Below are 20,279 nucleotides of genomic sequence, written 5' to 3'. Positions count from 1 at the left end.
ATGACCGGGATTTCCGGAAACGTCTGAGCCACTTCCAAAGATTTCCGACGATTTTCCGAAGACTTCCGAACCTTGCTGAAAATGAACGACGATATTCCGACGACCTTAAACACTTACGATTCAAACGGATTGCAGACATTTGAAAGCGTTTGCGATTGTTATAAGGAGCAAAGAAATAATACATAACAAATCTGAAATGGAATGAAGTTTTTTTAGAACAACTCGTTCGGATTTGTGAGTCAGGCGTGAGAAATTGTCCTCGATGCGTGAGATCGATGTCTCTAGTCCCCAGGCGTGAGACTCACGCATAATGCGTGAGAGTTGGCAGGTATAAGTGTATCCCAGGAGTAATTCTTAGACACCAACAAAATATAGCACCCATCGAGGCTGCAGGGTGCCGGGTGCCCGAGCCTTCACATTATGATCATCATCAAATCACCAGGATCAACTCGTTGGTGCTCTTACTGACCAGTAAACTTCAATTTGAAGTTACATATTTTAACTATTTTGCATTTATTGTGTTTTCAAGGTACGTGTCCTCTTTATATAAGCCCGATGGTTATTTAAAGTCTCCTCACCATATCTTTATTGTTACTTCTGTTAAACATTAATGTGTTTTATGGCAAATAAAAAAATGATTAATACAGTCGAGCCTCCCGTAAGCGGTGCCCGCTTAGGAGAGGTCCGCTCATTGGAGGTTAAAAATGTAGCGTTTGTATGAAGCTGAGAACATGACCAAGGTGTCCGCCTACGGGAGGTGTCCGTTAGCGGAGGTTCGATTGTACTTCAATTATGGCCATTGTGGGGATTTAAAGAACATTAATTTCAAAGATAGGTAGTTTTAACTTTGCGGGGAGGGAGGGGGGGGGGGGGGGTCAAAAGTAAAGAATGGGCCATGCCTTAACATGCTTGAGTAGTACTAAATCAACTAGAGAGGAACCTTGAACAATAACAATAACAGCAATATGGTTGCTTAGGTACGGATGACATCACAAGGCGAGACACTTAAACTGAAAGCTAAATAGCAGGCCTTCCCTGAGATTCATAAAACCCCGTGTGTGGTTATCCAAATGAAAACTGCTGGGAATTACTGTCTGGGCGTTTGTGGATGAAATCCTGATATAAATTGAGACCATTCCCATCAGAGTTATTGTGCAGTCGATCAAAGAGGATGGTTCTATCTCTTGAGTCTGGGCATGACATCCTTAAGTTTGGCCATTAATGAAAAAATGCAACTAAGGAGTACTTAGTTTCCTGTGGTGCTGTTTATTATGCTGTACAAGGTGGCTCTACTTCTAAGTCTGTGGAAGAAATCCTAAAGTGTGACCATTGAAATGAAAGCTACTGGGCAGTACTTTCCTATGGTGCTGTTCTCTAACTTTTGAGTGTGGGGCTGAAATCCTAAAGTGTGACATTTCAAATGAAAGGTACTGAGCAGTACTTTCCTGTGGTGCTGTTTATTATGCTGTACAAGGCCGTTTTAACCTTTTAGTCTGTGGATAAACTCCTAAAGTCTGACCATTCAAATGAAAGCTACTGAGCAGTACTTTCCTGTGGTGCTGTTTATTATGCTGTACAAGGTGGTTTTAACCTTTTAGTCTGTGGATAAACTCCTAAAGTGTGACCATTCAAACGAAAGCTACTGGGCAGTATTTTCCTGTGGTGCTGTTTATTATGCTGTACAAGGCGGTTTTAACCTTTTAGTCTGTGGATAAACTCCTTAAGTGTGACCATTCAAACGAAAGCTACTGGGCAGTATTTTCCCGTGGTGCTGTTTATTACAAGGAGTCTGTGGATAAATCCCAAAGTGTGACTAATCATATGAAAGCCACTGAGTAGTACTTTCCTGCATGCGGTACTGTCTATTATGATATGCAAGGTGGTTCTAATGTTTGACTGTGGGGGAATCTTAAGTGTGATGATTAATATGAAAGCCATTGAGCAGTACTTCCCTGTGGTGCTATTTGTTATGATATACAAGGTGATTCTAATGTTTGCTCTTTGGGATGAAATCCTAAACGGTGTGAACATTCACTGACTCAGTGAGCAGCCAGTTGCAGTGGCGCCGCTTGTTTGTCTGCACTTTGCAAATAAATGGCGGCTTTTTTCCATTTCACAGTGGCTTTTGTAGGCGATAAATTCAAAGACCCATGCAACGTGGTTATGTTTCAAAACAAGAAGCGGGTACCAGATTTCGACACGGGTGACCTAGCAACCAGCGAACAACGAGTTTCGCCAACCATTTCATCTCACTAATCGCCACCAGTTAATAATTCACCGTCGAATTACAAGGACGACAACTGAAATCGTATTCTTAAATCTTTTACTATAGGTTTGTCAGCGCCATGTTGGAAAGAAAGTGCGCAACTTCTCGCTCTACGCAGCGCTGCCTCCGAGTTTTGTTCGTGTTTGTAGCGGCGTGTGCGACGATAGCAGGACTTGGTTACGCGTTTAGGGATACACCGTTTGTGCGGGACTTAAGGAAACGGTTTATGATGGGAAGGTAAGGGAAAGTTCGTAACTAAATCTGATTTTAATTAGGTAGCCGTATTTGAGTTGGTCTGGAACAGAAAATAGGTAGTTTCTGAAACCGTTGTTTAAATTCCTTTGACTGAATTTAAACGAGAAAAGGGACAGCCGCTGGATAGCGGCTCGCCCCGGTTCATCTCTGTATTGTTCACTCCAAGAATTCCGTCTTATGATTTCCGCAACGCTAATCAAAAACTGGTCCCACCACAGCCAAGAACTGACTACCTAAAACGTAGCTTTTCTTATAGTGGAACTATTCTCTGGAAAAGTCTCCTCAAGGAAATTAGAACGGCCAATTCCCTTGTGCTTCTTCAAGAGGTATCAACGTCTGAACGCTTTTCTGAATCGCACATTCACTTGGCAAACATATAAACCAGTCAATAGAGTTTAATATTCTCTATTGTAAATACTGACATTTTTACCGTGTGTATAAAAGGTTTTGTTGATGTTGTTGTTGCTCTGCTTCAAGGTGGAAATGGATATTGGGCTGGCTGTGTTAACACACAATTATTGAACTGAAGTGAAATCTATAAACAGCCGTGTAAAACTATCAGTAAACAGTATATAAAATGCCACAGGAATTTACTGTGAAATTATGTTGTGTTAAGACCTGAGCACGCCGATTTTGTTTATATGAATCGAAGAACCGAAAAGTAACTGAAATAAATTATAAAATTTTCAGCGTTACAGTTTCAACAAGCTCGGCTGAGTCGCACATCCAGGATCTAACTTAAAACTAACCGTTATGGAATAGGTAGTTTCTTCAGTGTTTGAGCTTAGTTTGTCTTGGATATAGGAAACCAGTCATACAGGATGTACCATACACCATAAACGATATATTAATATGAGGTCTCATTCAAACGTTGCGTTTGAGTGTTTGGACTCACTTACAGATATAGAATCGAATCTCTAATCCGTATTTAACTAAAATTTTTGTCGTGTTTTTAGGGGCTTGAATCCATCGCTCGTACAAGCGACTATTACGGAATATGAATACACTGAACAGACGCCATTCATGTATTTTTGCGACATATTCTGTTTTCAGAAAGAACAGCATAGTATTCCGTTTATTCTGCCCCTGATAGCAGAATGAACGGAATACAGTTTACTCAGTTAGAATACGAGTGGAATAGGAAGAATTGTGTTTTTTTGGGAGCAGACAATATGTGTATTCTGTTACTCATGAACCGGGAATCAGAATAGGCAGAATTGTCCCACGAGAATGCGCCATAAAATTGGGCCGAACCTGCACGTGGTGTGAAGGTCAGGCCCCAATTGTTCAAAGAGCGGGTAACGTTATCCAGTAAATAAATCACTATCCAGCAGATAAGATGTACTCTAATCAATATACTTTGTCCAGCGCCTTATTCACTCTTTGAACAACCGGGTCCAGGTGGTTAAGTTTTAACGCACCATGTTCAGTGTTGTTTCCGGCCTTAGACAAGAAACTTTACTCCGCAATGTCTCTCTCCACTCCAGTGTATAAATGGTGACCGGCGAACCGATTATTAGCCTCACAAAATGTCTTTGGGTTTCCTCGATGGACTGGCTGCCGGTGTTCAATTGAGTGTTGCACCATATAAAGCCCCATATGAAGGCCCTACCTCAAAATATTCCGCCTCTAACTTCAGTTCTATCATTTTATTGCTTTTAATTTGCATGTACCCTTGGGATTTTTTGTTAATATTTATGGTTTTATTTCTCCCTTGATCTCCCAACTTTAGCTGGTTGGGAGTTATAAACATTAAAGTTAAAATAATCTGTTCATGTTAAAAGTTTAAAGTAATCACATCGCTATATCAGAACATAAATCAACACTGGATGTTAGTCCGCGGTTGTCTTACGAATGGACACTGGTGGCCATTAAGGCTGCATGGGAGTAATTTTCTTTCAGTATTCATTTGATTTCTGCTTTTTCCAACCGACAGTCCAACAAACGTCAAACTACCAAGCAAGCAACACACTTACCGTCACGCTGCAGTCGCCGCGGACAACGTGGAATGCTCTAAAGCGGGCCGCAACATCCTCAAGAAAGGTGGTTCCGCGGTAGACGCTGCCATAGCAACCACTCTTTGCGTTGGCGTCATCAACATGCACTCCACAGGAATCGGAGGAGGAGGGTTCATGATGGTGTACGACAGCAGTAAGCGGTCAGCGGAGGTGATCGATTTCAGAGAGACTGCACCGGAGAAGTCTGGTGTAGATTTGTTCAAGGGTGATCCACTGAATGGTATTCGAGGTAATGCCGTGTGTTTTATTTGTGTGTCCACAAGAACTGCATAAAATCGCTGGGTCCGGATTGGTGTAAATGTATTTAACCGCACATTTGCTGTAAAACCTTTGCGGCTGACTCACGACATTGCATGTCAAAGGGTCCCTACACTCTTGCAATAAACTAACATTAAATTGTTGGAAAAAACAGTCGAAATTCGAATTTCTTTGGACAACACGGGAATATTATTTCAGTTTTTCAAGAAAGAGGATATGATTGTCGTCTAATTTGGATTTTATGTTTTAACTTCCGCCAGCTATTTTGGATTTCGTTACGTCCCGTTGTCCACTAGTTGACATAAGAATATTTCTGCTCTTTGACAAAAGTGAGAACCTTACGACGGCATAAAATCCACACTGACGGTGTTCTCTCCATAGGTTGAAAAAACAATTGAATTTCGACTTTTTCCCAACAATTTTAAAAGCCCCAATTTATAGCAAGATTATAAAGTTCTACAACCTGCCGAGTCGAATCCAGAAATTCTCGACGTCTACATTGGACGTTGATTTGTGTCCCACGTTCGATTGGTCTTGTCGCATTATCTGCGACAGAAATGCGACTATGATTCAAGCGCATTGCCATCGGCCGTATCGAATTGCATGTAAATCGTCAAAGAAGGGTATGTACAGTAGCTTGCCGTGATACAAAATTTGCTTTAAAAATGAGGCATATTTCATTTATCGAGGTTTAAAGAACAGAGAGGTATTGAAAGTAATTTCGTGTAATTTGCTTTCGGGTTTGTTTTATCAACAAGAAGTGAAACCAAAAGCGATCATGACCCACTCCAACACATCTTCTTGGGCAGGACGTCATTAGTACGTGCCTCGAGTTTTGATTCGTTGGTTATGTTTTTATGCATTTTGATTGCACAGTTAAATTGAAATCTCAGTCTCTAAGTGATACTTACAACGCCACGTTATCAGGACACAGATGACCCTCAGTCAAACATGTTTGGTGAGCGCGCGTTTTCTTTTCCCTTCCCAGGTGGCTTAGCGGTAGCTGTTCCAGGTGAGTTGAGAGGCCTGGAGGCTGCATGGAAAAAATACGGCAAGTTACCATGGAAAGATCTGTTCAAACCAGCTATTAACATTGCCAAAAGAGGCTTCATTATTCCAGAGACTGTGGAAATAGCAATGCATATCTGGAAGGATTTGCTTATGAAGGACAAGACGTTTAGGTAAGCTGGCACAATTGAAAAAGGCTTATGGCCTAAAGCTAACAATGTTACTAATTCACTTGAGTTGTAAAATTCAGACAAACTATAAAATCTATAAAAATAAAATGCGTCCTCAAAAGGTAGGTCCTGATCTTAGATTAAATAGATAAATAGATCTATAAATAGTCGTCACATCCTTATAAATAGGTTTATTTTTTACCAATTTTATATAGTTTATATACATACATTTGTCGGGAAGCGCCTCACATGGGAACTTGCTTTCCGTTTGCGCCCTCCCCTTCGGCAAATGTTTTATATTTTCTCTTACATTATTTCTTTTCATTTCTGTTTCCCAATGAAGGTGATAAACTAAAAAAAACTAAACTAGTTCTTCCGATCCGTCAATTAACTAAGAAAATATTCTTATTCTTTCGCTGCCTTTTTCTATTAACACAGACGGGTTTTCACGCGAAATGGAAAGCTTCTGAAAAAAGGCGACCGACTAAGAAGACCCCAGCTTGCTAAGACACTGCAACTTATTGCACGAGCAGGCAGTGCAGAACCATTTTACAACGGACCAATGAGCAAAGCTCTCGTGAAAGAGGTCCAGGCTGCCGGAGGAGTCATGACCTTGGATGACCTTAAGAATTATAAAGTCAAGTTTCGTCCGGTGTTAAAAAGCAAGCTGGATGACATGACGTTGTTAAGCTGCCCTCCGCCAACCGCTGGACCAGTGCTGGCTCTGACTCTAAATATTTTAGATGGTAAGATCAAGAATCTTTTTCGATCTGCTAACCTGATACAATAAAAATCGAATGAGAGATCTCTCTTTTCACTCAAACGGAAGCTACGAGCAGTTCAGATTCAAATTCAGATTTTTTTATTTATGCACTATTTCAATAGTTTACTACAAAAGGAAATTGCGATACATCGCAAAAGTAACATAAAGACAACATTAAATTATATTAATCATCAAAGGTAAAATGTGCGCAGCGACCAAAGGAGCTTAGGCTTTCGAGTTGGTCACTGCTACGTGCAGCTAACTGGCGTATCATGTGCAACTAACTTAGTAGCACAAAACAAAAGACAAGAATATTAAGAGTGCATAACATCATACTACAATTTTAACATAAAAAACAACTGAAATGCTAATTAATACTGAGGGCAAAGAAATCAAATACTCATTGGGTATTTAAAAGGTACAATTTGTATTGCTTGTAGAAGATATTATATGGGAGATTTTTTTAATTTAGAGGGAATTGTTTCCCAAATTTTAGACCCAGCAAATGAACAAGTGGCAGCTCCGTAATTATTCCTTATCCTCTGCCGATGAAAATTAAGGTTCGATACAAATCTGGTGTTGTGTTCTGGTGCTGTAGTTTATTCCAGAAGTGTTGCTGTTACCATAAAAACAGACTATTAAGCGTCCGGGGGATTACTCATTTTCATGGGAGACCTGCACCGCATGGGTGGTCAAGAGGACAAAAGAGCGAACAACAGAACAATGTTCGCAGCCCTAAAAAACAATGCAGCTGCAGGTTATAAGGGTTCAATGAAATTGGAGCTTTTGAAAGGTGCAGATCTACGGCATTTTGAGGCCTTAAGAAGAGGCAGTCTGTTCGAGAGGGGGCCCGATAAATCATGAGTTTTGAGTAAAGATTATCCAGTTTTCCAAATTTTACAGTATAACTAACTCGAGTTATAACTCAAGTAGCGCAACCCATCCCTTACCACAATAATACGTCTGCGTATTGAAGGCCAAGTTTTCCTAAACTCGCCGATGTTTTGATCATTGGTACGCCTAAGTTTTGAAGATTTTGTATTGTATTTTCTACTATGGAGAGGGAGGGCCTTCATAGAGCTTTTAAAGTAATTTATGCCGTTTGAAGTGGTTCAGTATGGCCATTCAAGTAAAGCTATTTAGTGCACCTTTGATGCGTTATTTGCTATGCATACTAAGGCCCAGTTAAGACGCCGAACTTAACTCAAATTAAGGACGGCCCAAATCACGAAAATCCCGCCTTTTGATTCAGACGTCGAACTTTTCATGAGCCGAACCTAATGCATAAATTATTATAACGTATTTCAGATGCCGTCTCTCATAGAGAGCATGTTTTGCGTCAAGTAAATTAAGTTCAGCGTCTGAATCAAAGCCGTTCCAAAGCCGAAATTCCCGGCTGAGCCAGGCATGAAGAACGGCTGAGCCGTTCCAAATTGAAACAGCCGTTCTCAACTGATTCAAACACGCCAAACTTTTCATGTACTTAATTCAAGGTATTAGGTTCGGCTCATGAAACGTTCGGCGTCTGAACTGGGCCTAAGTAGTTCTAACTTTTCAGTATGATGAAAAACTCTTTGAGGTATGACAATTGAAATGATAGCCACTGAGCGGTACTTTCCCGTAGTCCTGCGCCTGTTCGTTTTTTTAAAGTGTGTTAAGATGAAATTCTTAGCATCAGAGTACAGTGAAGTTCCCCATAATTAATTGCCGCAGGATACAAGATGGGACAGAAAGACCTTGAATCAAACCCAGTCAGAACGTATCACCGCATCATTGAGGCATTCAAGTTTGCATACAAGTATCGATCAATGTTAGCGGACCCCGACTACGAGAAGGATGTCGACAAGGTTTGCTAGTCAGAGCGTCTAATTAAAGACTGTGGTTACTTGTTAATCCAAAGCCAAGGTTAGAGTAGTTATCACTTGAGTGTGGAATTATACTGAGCTATTTTAGACCGATAACGGCTAAAAAAGCACGCCCTTAGGGGCGGTACAGATAGCTGGTATAATCATGAGGCTCGGTTGAAACCAGTCGAAGCGCTATCGTCGTGTCAAACTCAATAGGTAGTTTGCATTAGCGCCACGCTGGTGTACAAAAGAAAATAAAATTTGTTCAGATAATTTGCATAAAAATGGAAGTTAACACCCAGGGCCGGGTTGTTCGAAAACCGATTAACGCTAATCCACGATTAAAAGTTAACCAAGGTTTTCATCTCGCTCATTAAAAATGATTTTAAAGGCTCATTTTAAGCTAATGGTAAAGGAAAGTCTAATTCAAAACTAAGGGACAAAAATCTTTTGGACGAATCCTTACGGATTTTTAAATATACTCGAATGAAAGTTCACGTTAACCCAGGATTAGCTTAATCGGGCTTTGAACAACTGGGCCCCCCAGTTGTTCGAAGCCCGATTAAGCTAATCCTGGATTAACGTGAACTTTGACCCGAGTCAATCTATAAAGATTTTTCCAAAAGATTTTTGTCCTTCAGTATTGACTTAGACTTTTCTTCACCTTTAGCTTGACATTAGCCTTCAAACCCATTTTTAACGAGCGAGATGAAAACCTCGCTCGTTAAAAATGCAAACTATCAATTGAATTAGCTCGACGGTTGATTCAAACGTCGAACTTAATTCAGTCGTGCTAGACCAAAATTACCAGCGCGTATTGTAACAATTTATACATTGTGGTGGTTCAGCACAAGTTAAGCATGATGTTTAATTGAACGTCATGCTAAAACATTCAGCACGGCGTTAACGCGAGATTAGCTACTTGGCACGACATTTGATTCAGACGTCGTGCTAACGTCGAACCTAATTCAGTCAGCTGCAGCACTTAAACTGCTTTTTGCGGCTCAATTCCGTTGTTATCATTTCACGTATCTGTATAAAGTGTTGTGGTTGTTGTTCTTGTTGTTAATCGGGATGAACTGAGTTCAGCATAACGATAGTGCGTCGTTTAAAGTGGGCCAAAGGACCAGATCGAGTAACTCCTCCCTGATCGTGGTATGCATGGGAGATAAAATTGAACAAGCACTTTTAGTTGGCATTTCACGACTTGCTTTATCACAACTGTTTTGGATTCTGCTTTTGATAAAAAAAAGACAGTATGTTAACTGTTTGGTAGGACACCGGCCATTTTCGGATCATTTCCTTCACTGTCTGACATCTCCATTGACTTTCAAATCTCGCGCGTGCAACGCGTAAAAGTCCCCGATGTGTCGCGGCATTCTGAGCGATGACGCTCTACTATATCAATTGCTTGGGCTCAAACAAGGTCGAAACGTGAAGCCGTGGTTGTAACGAATGCAAGAGCTTATTTTTCATCAACTTCTTCCTAGACTGTTCAAGAAATGATGAGCACAAAACTCGCAGATGAACTAAGGCACCTCATCACGGATGACGAAACACACGAGCCGGATTACTATGGTAACCCGAGGTATCACGTGCCCATCAAAACTGGAACAACTCATCTGGCTGTACTGGCCGCCAATGGAGATGCAGTGTCACTTACAAGCACTGTAAATGGATAGTAAGTATACTGGAAACTAGAAATAACCATATATGGTATATAGGAAAGCAGTGGATATCGCCAGCTTTTCTCGCGCTCTGATTGGCTACTCAAAATCCAGAAAGTATCTCCTATTCACCTCCCGGATCCCGTCCTGCATTTCGAGTGCTAATATTTTCGTCAATTTGTCAGAAATAAAGTGACTTATTGGGGCTGGCTATTCAGTGATTTGGTATATCCTAAAACTAAATTATTCACCTCAGGGTCGTTGAAGAGGCGAATGAAGTCAAAACGTCAGTTCCTATCCGATGAGAGGTAAACTTGCAGAAATAAAGAAAAGAACAAAAGAAATCCAGTGGCCGAGTGAAACGCGAGGGACTTCAACGCTCTTGTTACTCAAGCTCCCTATTTTCATTCAGTATCCTCTATTTAACACTAAGAAAATCCCGCCACGTTTTCAAGACCCATTCCGCATCTCGCTTCGTTTTTAAACCCCAACGCCCCAACGTTTTCAAGCCTCATCCCTCAACCAACCTCCTTTAGAAGCGCCATCCCGTACCCCGTCTCATTTTAACGCACTATCTTCCATTGGGCTAAAATTATCTCAAATAGACCCTGTTTAATTAAAGCGCGAGGCCTTTGAAAATAAACGACGTTTTTAATTCAATAGGTAACCTTTAGTTAGAGCAAACAACGAAGCAAATACAGCGTTCGTTAATAACAACACCACCAATCCATTTTTTGCAGTTTTGGAGCCAAATTTCTTTCAAATAAGCTCGGTTTAGTCTACAACAACGAGATGGACGACTTCAGCGCCCCTAATGTGACAAACGAGTTCGGTCTGCCACCGTCACCTGCTAACTTCATCAAGCCTGGCAAGAGACCACAATCCTCCGCGGTACCCGTGATCATGCTCGACAAAAAAGGCAATGTGTTGATGACAATAGGCGCTGCTGGTGGTACTATCATAACCACGTCAGTTGCACAGGTTAGCTTCGGTTTTGAGTCATGGTTTATTTTGTGTAATCGTCTTGTAAAAGTAAGAATAATTTGTTGCAGATAGGACTTTGTTGCTTCCTTTTTTTATGTGGTGTGACAGAAATACATGCTTCGAAAGTAAAACATGCCACATGGAGAAATCAATAACTGGATGGTTTGGTCATTTTGCAGGCGATCATGAACTATTTCTGGTTTAAAAAGGATCTGCAGACTTCCATCACAATGCCACGAGTACACGATCAGCTTTTCCCAAGCTCTGTGTTTGCGGAAACCAAATTCCCAGCAGATATAGTGAAAGGACTCGAAGCCATTGGACACAAGGTTCGTACTTTCAACTCTCTCGGCCAAGAAAGATTGAAGGGAGGCATGTGGCCTAGTGGTTAGGGTGACGGACTTGTAATCTGGAGGCCCCAGGATCAAGTCCAGCTCTGACCACTTGGATTTGTTTCGCGGTAGCCCCGTTTTCAACTCCAAGGCCACGCTTTGTAAATAGCCAACTGGTTTACCTCCCACCAGTTGGGATTTTTAACAAATGTTATGAACAGTTTGGGTATTTATTTCACAGATTTATGTTGTCCTCGATTTGCAATTCAGTGCTAAATACTTCGACACTAAAATAAAGTCATGTATTTATTATTTATTTATTTAGTTATATTTATTTATTTATTTATTTATTTAATTATTTATTTATTTATTTTAAGAATGATCAGCATTACATTCTCCTTACATCTTCAACACACTATCAAGACATCAGATGAGATTAAAAATCATCAATGTAGCAAACGGAGACAACTGAAAAGCTTCAATTTTGAACAAACGCTATACATTTCTTTGTGTTTCACTGTTTTTTAGAATAATTGTTGCTTAATTATCTCTAAAAATGCGTGGTTACCCCCAAATTTCTTTTTGGGTTTCAATAGCCCTTGCTAAGATCTGCTTTCCCCGCATAGTCATAAACCAAACAAAAATACTTCTTTATTAGTAGGCACCGTCTTTAATTCGTCAATTCTGTAGGACGCAACATACCTAAGTCACCTTAGTTTCTAAAGAAACCGGTGGTGATGCGCCAGTGGGGGATTGGAAAGGAATATTTGGTAAAGAGATTCAAGAACTGACGTTTCGAGCGCTAACAGACGAAGGGTTAACGCTCCAAACGTCAGCTTTAGAATGCAAATTACCTTATCAACTCAGTAATCGAACCTAAGACTTCCAGATTGATAAAACCAAATATTCGTCATGGCTGACTATATGACCTCCCGTTGTGAAACATTTAATGACTTATTCTTTCTGTTCCACTGACGGAGAGGTTACTGAAAACGTTTTTTAGGAGAAGAAAGAAACAACGCTTTTCGCTGAAATCCTCTTTACTTTTCAGGTCAAAGTAAGCGACGTTAGCCACGCTGTAGTGCAAGGTATCGTGAAGAATCCCCACAAGTTCAAACTAGTCGACAACCGCGGTAAACGCAAAGGATACGTGTACAGCTTGATACCTCAAATCTACGCTGAGTCTGACTACAGGAAAGGAGGACTTCCAGCTGGATATTAACTCTTACACGCTACGGCAGATGCCAGAATTGTTCATAGGTTTCGCTTGGAATGGCTAGGGTATCGCTCGCTGACTCGAACATAAGATAGAATCACGTTGTACAGCATAGAACCACAGGAAAGCATTTTAATTTTAGCAGTTTTCATTTGAAGGGTCACAGTCGAGAGTTTTGTCCACACTCAAAAGTTAGAACAACTACGAAGAGCACCATTGCACAGGTTTCGCCTATACTGACGCAGACTCAAAAGTTAGGAACACCAGAATTTTTTTTAATCAAGGATTGACTCTTAAAGCAACCAATTAGATAATTGTAGAAAAAAAAAATGTGAAGTTAAACACAGAAACGGCAGAAGGGAACTGCCGCACGATACCTATAATTCAGTCATCCACAGACTCATATCTACCTGATTCGCACGGGATTAAAATGAGCTTCTCACACACAACTGGATACTTGCCAAGGCGAACCACCCAGCTTGAACTTTATTGACTGAAATACAATGCGAAAACTTTACAATTGAGCAATACCCTGGCAAAAATGTTTTGAAAGCACAGGAAAAAACACGAACAAGCCAACGGGTTACAACAAACTCAGGAGCCAAGAAAGAAACAACAACGAACAACAGTACGAAAAACAACACTTTCACGCTAGTAGTATGCCTACATTAGTATGAATTTGAATTTGTAGCTTAGCTCAGCTTTTATGAGGAAACCAAAAGAATTAGCAATTAGTTTCTGAGGCACGTGGGTCTCACCAACGGGCGGAGTAACTACCATATATACTGAATCGTCGATCACTCAACCCCGAATACCTAAGAGTCCTCATCAGGCTTTTTCGCCAGCGGTTAGTCGTCTGAAGAGACCCTGGCCGGAGTACCAATGAATCTCGCACTCAGAGTCCTCAGGCTCCTTGGCCAGCGGTTAGTCGTCTGGAAAGATTCCGGGGGTACGTACTAGCTGGAATTTTTCACCGCAGAAATTAACGCGCTGAAAAAACAGCAAGTGAAGGCAATCAAAAAATTTCCCCAGAGTCTAACCTGGCGACCAACTGCTATCCAACAATCCTGAGGGCTCTGGGTACGAGATTGTCGTTCCCAGTTATCGCTTTCGTGCACAGTACAGGGAGCCTTCACCTCAACTTCATCGCCTCGCCATTTTGAATCTTAGTACACAGTCCAAATTAGCAAGAATTTAGCGAGGTCTGGAACCGATGCCTCTATTTTGAATGGGCGTTCTGGAACCGAGAAATGATCGGAAACTGTTCGGGACATGATCGGAAGCTCCGAAGAATTTCCAACCAGATGTGGGAGCTTCCTGTGTGAAGACAACATCAAATATACCAATAAAATCAGCACATTTTCCACTTGTCTCCTGTGATTTCGTGTTGATCTAATGGTAGTGGTAGCAGTAATAAATCTTTGAGAGGGTCAATGGTTGGAGCCTCGTTTCTGGTGGTGTGGTTTTCTTAAGCAAGATTTAAAATTTATCCACGTTGTCTCGTTCCCTCCTGTTTTGTACGACGATTAACAAACACGATCATTCTAGATTTCAATACGTTTCGGCACATTCCTTCGCCATCGTCTGTAAAACGACAACGTGAAAGTGACAAAATTTAAGGTTTTGTAGAGAAAGTGTGCAAACGATGGTGTATATTTTATACTCCACCATCCATACCTATTCAGGTCCTTGATAGTTCGGCTAAAATGCGCAAATTTACGAGTTGGATGATCAAGAAATACCAACTCGAATTTATGTTAATTTTCAAATGTCGTTTTCGTTAGCGTAACTTTCCGCGGTGAGTAGTTTTACGAACCGTCAGTAAACGCTAACAAAATACTGGCAGTAACTTCAAGGGGAGGGGGAGGGGTAATTCTCTCCTAGTCATTTCATGCTTGGTATCTTATATCTCTCCTATTCACTTCATGCTGGGGATTCTGTGATGTGATATCAACCCATCCAGGGTAGCAGTACTGAATATTCCTAGTCACTTCATGCTTGGTATCCTGCGATGTATCACACCATCGGGGGGAGGGGGGAGGGGAGAGGGGAGTAGTAATGATCCTGGCATTCTATCCTGAAGGGGTTTGGGAGGGCAGGAGTGACCCTCATACTAAAGTAATCACCGCAGAGCTACCTGCCGGCACTTGTTCGTCCAAACAAATGGATTGGACATGAACTTTGAGTTGTTTTGTTAGCAGAATTCTGTTCAAACGTTTATTGTAAAAGCTATAAGAATTCTACTCAAGAAACAACCTAATTTGGCATTTATTTAATCGATTGATTTTCCAGTTAACCGATCAAGGTCAGTTAGTTTGTGAAATTAATCCACAATTAGGTTATCACTGAACTATCAAAAATAAACATTCATGGAACGAGTGAGTAAGTTGGGCGGTAAAGTGGAACATGATCAGCCTCTAACTTGGCATTCATTTAAACGGTTGATTTTCCAGTTAACCAACCAGCAGTTAGTTTGTCAAATTAATCCACAATTAGGTTATCACTGAACTATCAAAAATAAACATTCATGGAACGAGTGAGTAAGTTGTGCTGTAAAGTGGAACGTGATCAGTCGTACAAAGCGTAAAATAAAAAATTATTTCCAGTTCAATGGCTCTGATGATCACAGGTTAAACCATCCTCCCTGCCAAAACACCACTCACTGCCTTAGCGGAATTAAGATATGGGAGACAAAATTTAGCCTAGGCTGGAGGTCGCAAGACAGTGAGGAAGACATAGCGGAACGCCGCCAGAGGGGAGGAGGGTGGCTAAAAATATTCTACAAAACGAGGCAGCGCGTAACTTGGCAAAAGAAGCAAAAAGGACCAGAATAATTTGCTTTAATAGGCAAACGGGATCACTAGAGAGCCATCCACTAGGAACTATTCTAAGAGGGTGTTTTATACAGGTAAAAATTTCGCACGGTTGATTGCGTGAGTATTTTACCAGTGAGAATAGCATGACGCTTTGACGCTCACTGTTGCTGTTTACCAAGGACGAGGTCATTACATGTAAATGTTAGCCAAGCAAATTTTTGTTACTAAATGGGTTGAGAACAACGAAATCAGCGTCCAAATGTGTACCCGCCAAGAAAACAACGAGGGTGGTATTTCTTCATCTGCCACTGGGCCGAGCAATCTTGGTCTAAGGCATGCAAAACACTGTATGGGGAGGTTATCATGAGCGAGCGACTGAAAAATAAGTAGTCCCGGATCACTTGAGCACTCAAATAAATAATTTCATTCTATTTCTACTGAAAAATAGGTGGTTCAGGCGAAAAAACCTGAACCACTCTGGCAACTAACTGGTCTGGCACCAAGTCGCTCATTCCTCTGTTTACGAAGAAAGCCCACGTTTTGCAATCATCTTAACACTCTCCGCTGTTCGCAAGAAATACATCAGTCAAGTTACGTCCCCGTCGACGAAAAAACGAGTAACTTGGAGCAAGTCTACCAACCAACCAGATAGTAATAAGTTAAAAAAAAAAAAAAAGAAACAAGTTTGGCTGCATAACTGTGAAGTCCTTGCTGACTGTTGTCGACTTATTAAGTCCACGCTGAATAACAATAAATAGACATCCTAGAGCGAGAATAAAGGGAGCGACCAGGCAGGGCAGTTAGCAGGAAGCCAGGAACATATTAAAGTTCACCTCTTTTTGTCTATGTTTGGAGTACATTTGTTTGTTTGTTTTGTTGTTGTTGTTTTTTTGTCTGAGTTTCGTGAACATTGAGTGTCTTACGTTCGACAGCATGCAAAATCCTTAAAAAATTAACATAATATTTAAAAATGTGTTTGGCGCTGGGCCGACAACCATTTGAGCCGATTTAGAAGCGTCCGTGTTCGTACCATTAAGTTAAAGCATTCATTAAACTCCAATCTTCTTTCTATAGTTTTCGCGATGTACCGCAAGCATTTTGTTTGTGGATCAGTTTTTTCTGCCAGATGTATTCAACACACTTAATCCATTTTCTCTTTTTTTTTATAAATCATGAGAAATAAAATGTGAAATATGTCTCCAACTTTTTGGTCCGTGGGTTGGTCTCCTAATGTTTGGAGAGCTAGTGGTCTTGAGTCAGTTTGTACTCGCAATCAGGCGAATTGAATTTATAACTGCGTGGACCATTTTATTCGGGAGTATACGTTAAAAGACTCCTGTTTCATTGTACTTTTAATCCCTGGTTCAAGGCTGTTGGCAAATTGAGATTTTTTTGCCACTTTTCCATTTTTGGGGTAAAAACATTTTAAATGTTTGAACTTCTCCAAGTTGAAAGTCCAAGACTCCGATACCGCCTCGTATTGCAAATCAACCGCGCCAGCTTATCCCGCCTGGCGGTTCCAGGGACACTTGGGGACGGGTTAGATCCTGAGGACACTTTCAACAACGGCTCCCTGTAAACAGTGCTCCGGCCCTTGGAATCCGCGAGCCTGCCAAAATTACTGACATTGAGTTCACTGAGTTTGCCCTGGGTACACATACCAGGGTGAACAATCTGTCGATAAACCGGCGAGTTTTGAGCGCGCTTTCGGCGGCACTTGTTGAACAGCTGGTCTCGAAGATTGCTGTCAAAAAAGCTATAGATGGCCGGATTCGCGCCAGAGCCAGGAAGCATGCGAAGTCACGGAAAATCTCAAAGTTCTTCTTCTTGGGGTGCCCCACGGTTTCTAGAGAGTAAAGAGCCGCAATCGGAGCATAACAGAAAATGAACGCCGCCATGACTATCAAGTTCATGACCACGGATTTTCGCTTGGCCAAAGGCACTACTTTGGAACGAAGAGAGCAAGTGAATCGGCGATGAATGTTGGCATGGACATCAGGCGCCACTTCGCCCAAACCAGCCTTCTGTGTACAAGCTGAATCTGGCCTCAACAGTTTGCTGACAACCGCGAAGTAAGTAATTGTCATGATTGTAATCGGCAGCAGAAACACCGCCCAGAGTTGCACAAGCGAGAAGAGTTTGTCTTTCCAAGGCAGAACCAGGTGCTTGGCGTTGCAGTCAAACAACAAAGCTCTGGGTTGGTGCTTTGATCCCAAGAAATAATACAGCACAGGATTAGCGAACAACAGCGCATAACACCACGCGAATACACTCATGTATTTCGCTTGTCGCCGCGTGATTTTGAACAGTGGATAAAACACTGAGTAAAGTCGATCCATGCTTATCATTACTAAAGTGACGGTAACTGAACCCAGAGCAACTGACTGGGCGTATTCCAGTAATTTGCAAACCGTTGGTCCACCCACGAAGTACTCCCCAATTATTTCTTGTTCAATCTTGAGCGGGATAACAATGCACGCGATAGCCAGTTCTCCAACTGACAGATTTACAATTAAGCTGTTCATAGCGGACATTCGGGGAGACCGTAATCCACAATAACACACCAAGACGTTCCCAGTCAAAGAGACCGCCAGAATGAGCGACAATGCGATGATTTTGCCAACAGCTATTGTCTCACTGTAAACCACTTCTTCACCAACATGTATCCCTGTAGAGCGCGTCAAAACATCCGTTGAGTTTACCGGCGAAACCATTGCGGTTTGATACACTCGACTAACAAGGCATTAACTCGTTTTTTAACCCACTGAGAAAGGGTGGGTTTCGAAGTGTCGGGTGTTCATGTGGGGCCGAAGTAACAGAGTGGCTCAAAGGTGATAAAAGTGGCTTTTGAGTGCAGGAGTTCCAGTGGGCTGTAAGTTATTTGCTATGGATGACACGCCTGCCAGGTGGCGTGATATTTGGCGGGTGTTTTTCGCGCCACGTCAGTAGAGCACCAGCTCCGCACCCTTTGAAGTCGCCAGAGAGCATGCGCGAATGCAAACAACTGCTGAAATGAGCTATTTTGGGGAAACCTTTCTCAATACCAAAGGACAATTTATAAACGCGACCACGCTGTGACATTTTTAGCAGCTTTCAAAACCTTCCAAAATTGAAGAATATAACTTCTTTGAATTGTTTTCAGTTTTGATAAACACCGCTCAATTACCATGAAAAAATTCCGAGCTGTGAGATCAGTGAAGCGTTCTAAAAGTTGCTAAACGGATGAATAGTTGCATCTAATCTCGAGCTGTGTTTCGCTGGGGCATAGACACATATGTTATGCACCGACGGAGCGCTAAAGAATGACGACCTCTGGAGTCTACGGTATTTGAGTTTTTCAGTGGTTATCGCACGCAACAGAAGCATAACCTCAAACTGTAAATATTCAAAGTCAATTAATCCAACAAATAAAGCAAACGATAACAGAAAAGTAATCGCTGGAAACTGAACTGGCCGAGTGCTTTCGTGGTTTATTGTGATAATCGCCATCAGTGTGACAGCTACAAGGCTCTCCCCGCCCGTTTTCATTTTAATATACAGATTTACCCTCAAACAACCTTCACATTTCAACTGCACGAGTCACGCTTGAAAAAAAATCCGCACAGTGTGATCAAGAGTTTTTCGTTAGAGGTAGTTTTTCTTCATAAATAATTAATAACTTCAATTTTTCCGATGTAACCATGTGCAACGAGACCTTTACAGACGAATGAACACGCTGTGTTAGGGAAAACAATTTACCACTTTCAGCCCCAAGAAATTCAGACTCTTCTGAATCAAAGTACCGTCGGGAAATCTTAGCTTGTCTTTTTTCGTAATACGACATTCTTTTTTTTTCTGCCAGAAATCAAAGCACGCTAACTTTGTCCCTGCCGCGAGATTTCGAGTTGAAATTTTATAAAAGAAAACTCTGGTTTTTCTTCTTAACTAAATCCGAATGAATATATAGTTGAGACGACTTTAATATGCCTTCCGACCAGATTTTCACTTGTAGTCACCTGTGAAATAATTTGTTGCGGGGCCGACATAACTCTTACTGAATTGACCGTACCGGCTACTAAATGATTTGCATGAACATGCACTGCCCTGATTTAAAGAGCATGACCTGTAATTAATGAAGATGGTTTCGGTTTTACTGTTGGTTAGGAGATGATTTTAGATTTTCTCCGGACAGCGGTTAAAAAGCGCCCACGGCATACAAAAAGCTAATTTCGTTTCGCCTAAACTATCGGCGGAAAAGAAAAGAAACAACAGCACCATGGCCACAGAATTCAAACTTTACTGATAAATCAGAATCTTTGTATGGTCACACTTTATTTACGAGGATTTCGATTCTTTGACAGACTCGAAAGTTCCCACTACTTTATACGCTAAAATCCGTCAGAAACAGCGCTGTATAGGAAACTGCTGCTCGGTGGCTTTCATTCAGTGAATGGTGACAATTTAGAATTTACTTGATCATCACAGACTCAAAAGTTAAAACCACCTTTTACGACATAAGAAATAGCAGACGAGTACGGGTATGAACTGCTCAACCGCATTCATTTCAATTGTTACGCTTGACGATTTCATTACTGAAACTCAAAAGTTAGAACCAGGTTAGACTGTTCAAAGTCCCCTGTTTTCTCGTGTGGTTGTAGAGATCGTAGCCGCTTTTTGTGAATCAGATGAATGGAGAAAGA

At 41.3% G+C, this 20,279-nt stretch overlaps 1 protein-coding gene and 1 pseudogene across 1 annotated transcript; one reads left to right on the top strand and one right to left on the bottom strand.

The window, feature by feature from the left end:
* The first annotated feature begins 2,096 nt into the window (after nt 1–2,096).
* On the top strand, nt 2,097–13,201 carry LOC146479588 (glutathione hydrolase 1 proenzyme-like). Its single transcript, XM_085110433.1, has 9 exons — nt 2,097–2,503; nt 4,458–4,768; nt 5,786–5,978; nt 6,414–6,721; nt 8,452–8,585; nt 10,076–10,266; nt 10,993–11,233; nt 11,416–11,565; nt 12,620–13,201. The coding sequence occupies exons 1-9, from the start codon at nt 2,346–2,348 to the stop codon at nt 12,788–12,790; spliced, it is 1,857 nt and encodes a 618-aa protein (XP_084966559.1). The 5' UTR covers nt 2,097–2,345; the 3' UTR covers nt 12,791–13,201.
* A 1,668-nt stretch (nt 13,202–14,869) lies between these two features.
* On the bottom strand, nt 14,870–19,049 carry LOC146479587 (oxytocin receptor-like; annotated as a pseudogene).
* Nucleotides 19,050–20,279: the final 1,230 nt, after the last annotated feature.

The sequence above is a fragment of the Pavona decussata genome, unplaced genomic scaffold (genome assembly GCF_977016875.1).
Source record: "Pavona decussata unplaced genomic scaffold, jaPavDecu1.1 SCAFFOLD_58, whole genome shotgun sequence".
Classification (NCBI taxonomy): Eukaryota; Metazoa; Cnidaria; class Anthozoa; order Scleractinia; family Agariciidae; genus Pavona; species Pavona decussata.
The sequence above is the reverse complement of the archived record's forward strand: the minus strand, read 5'-3'. Positions and strand labels throughout refer to the sequence as shown.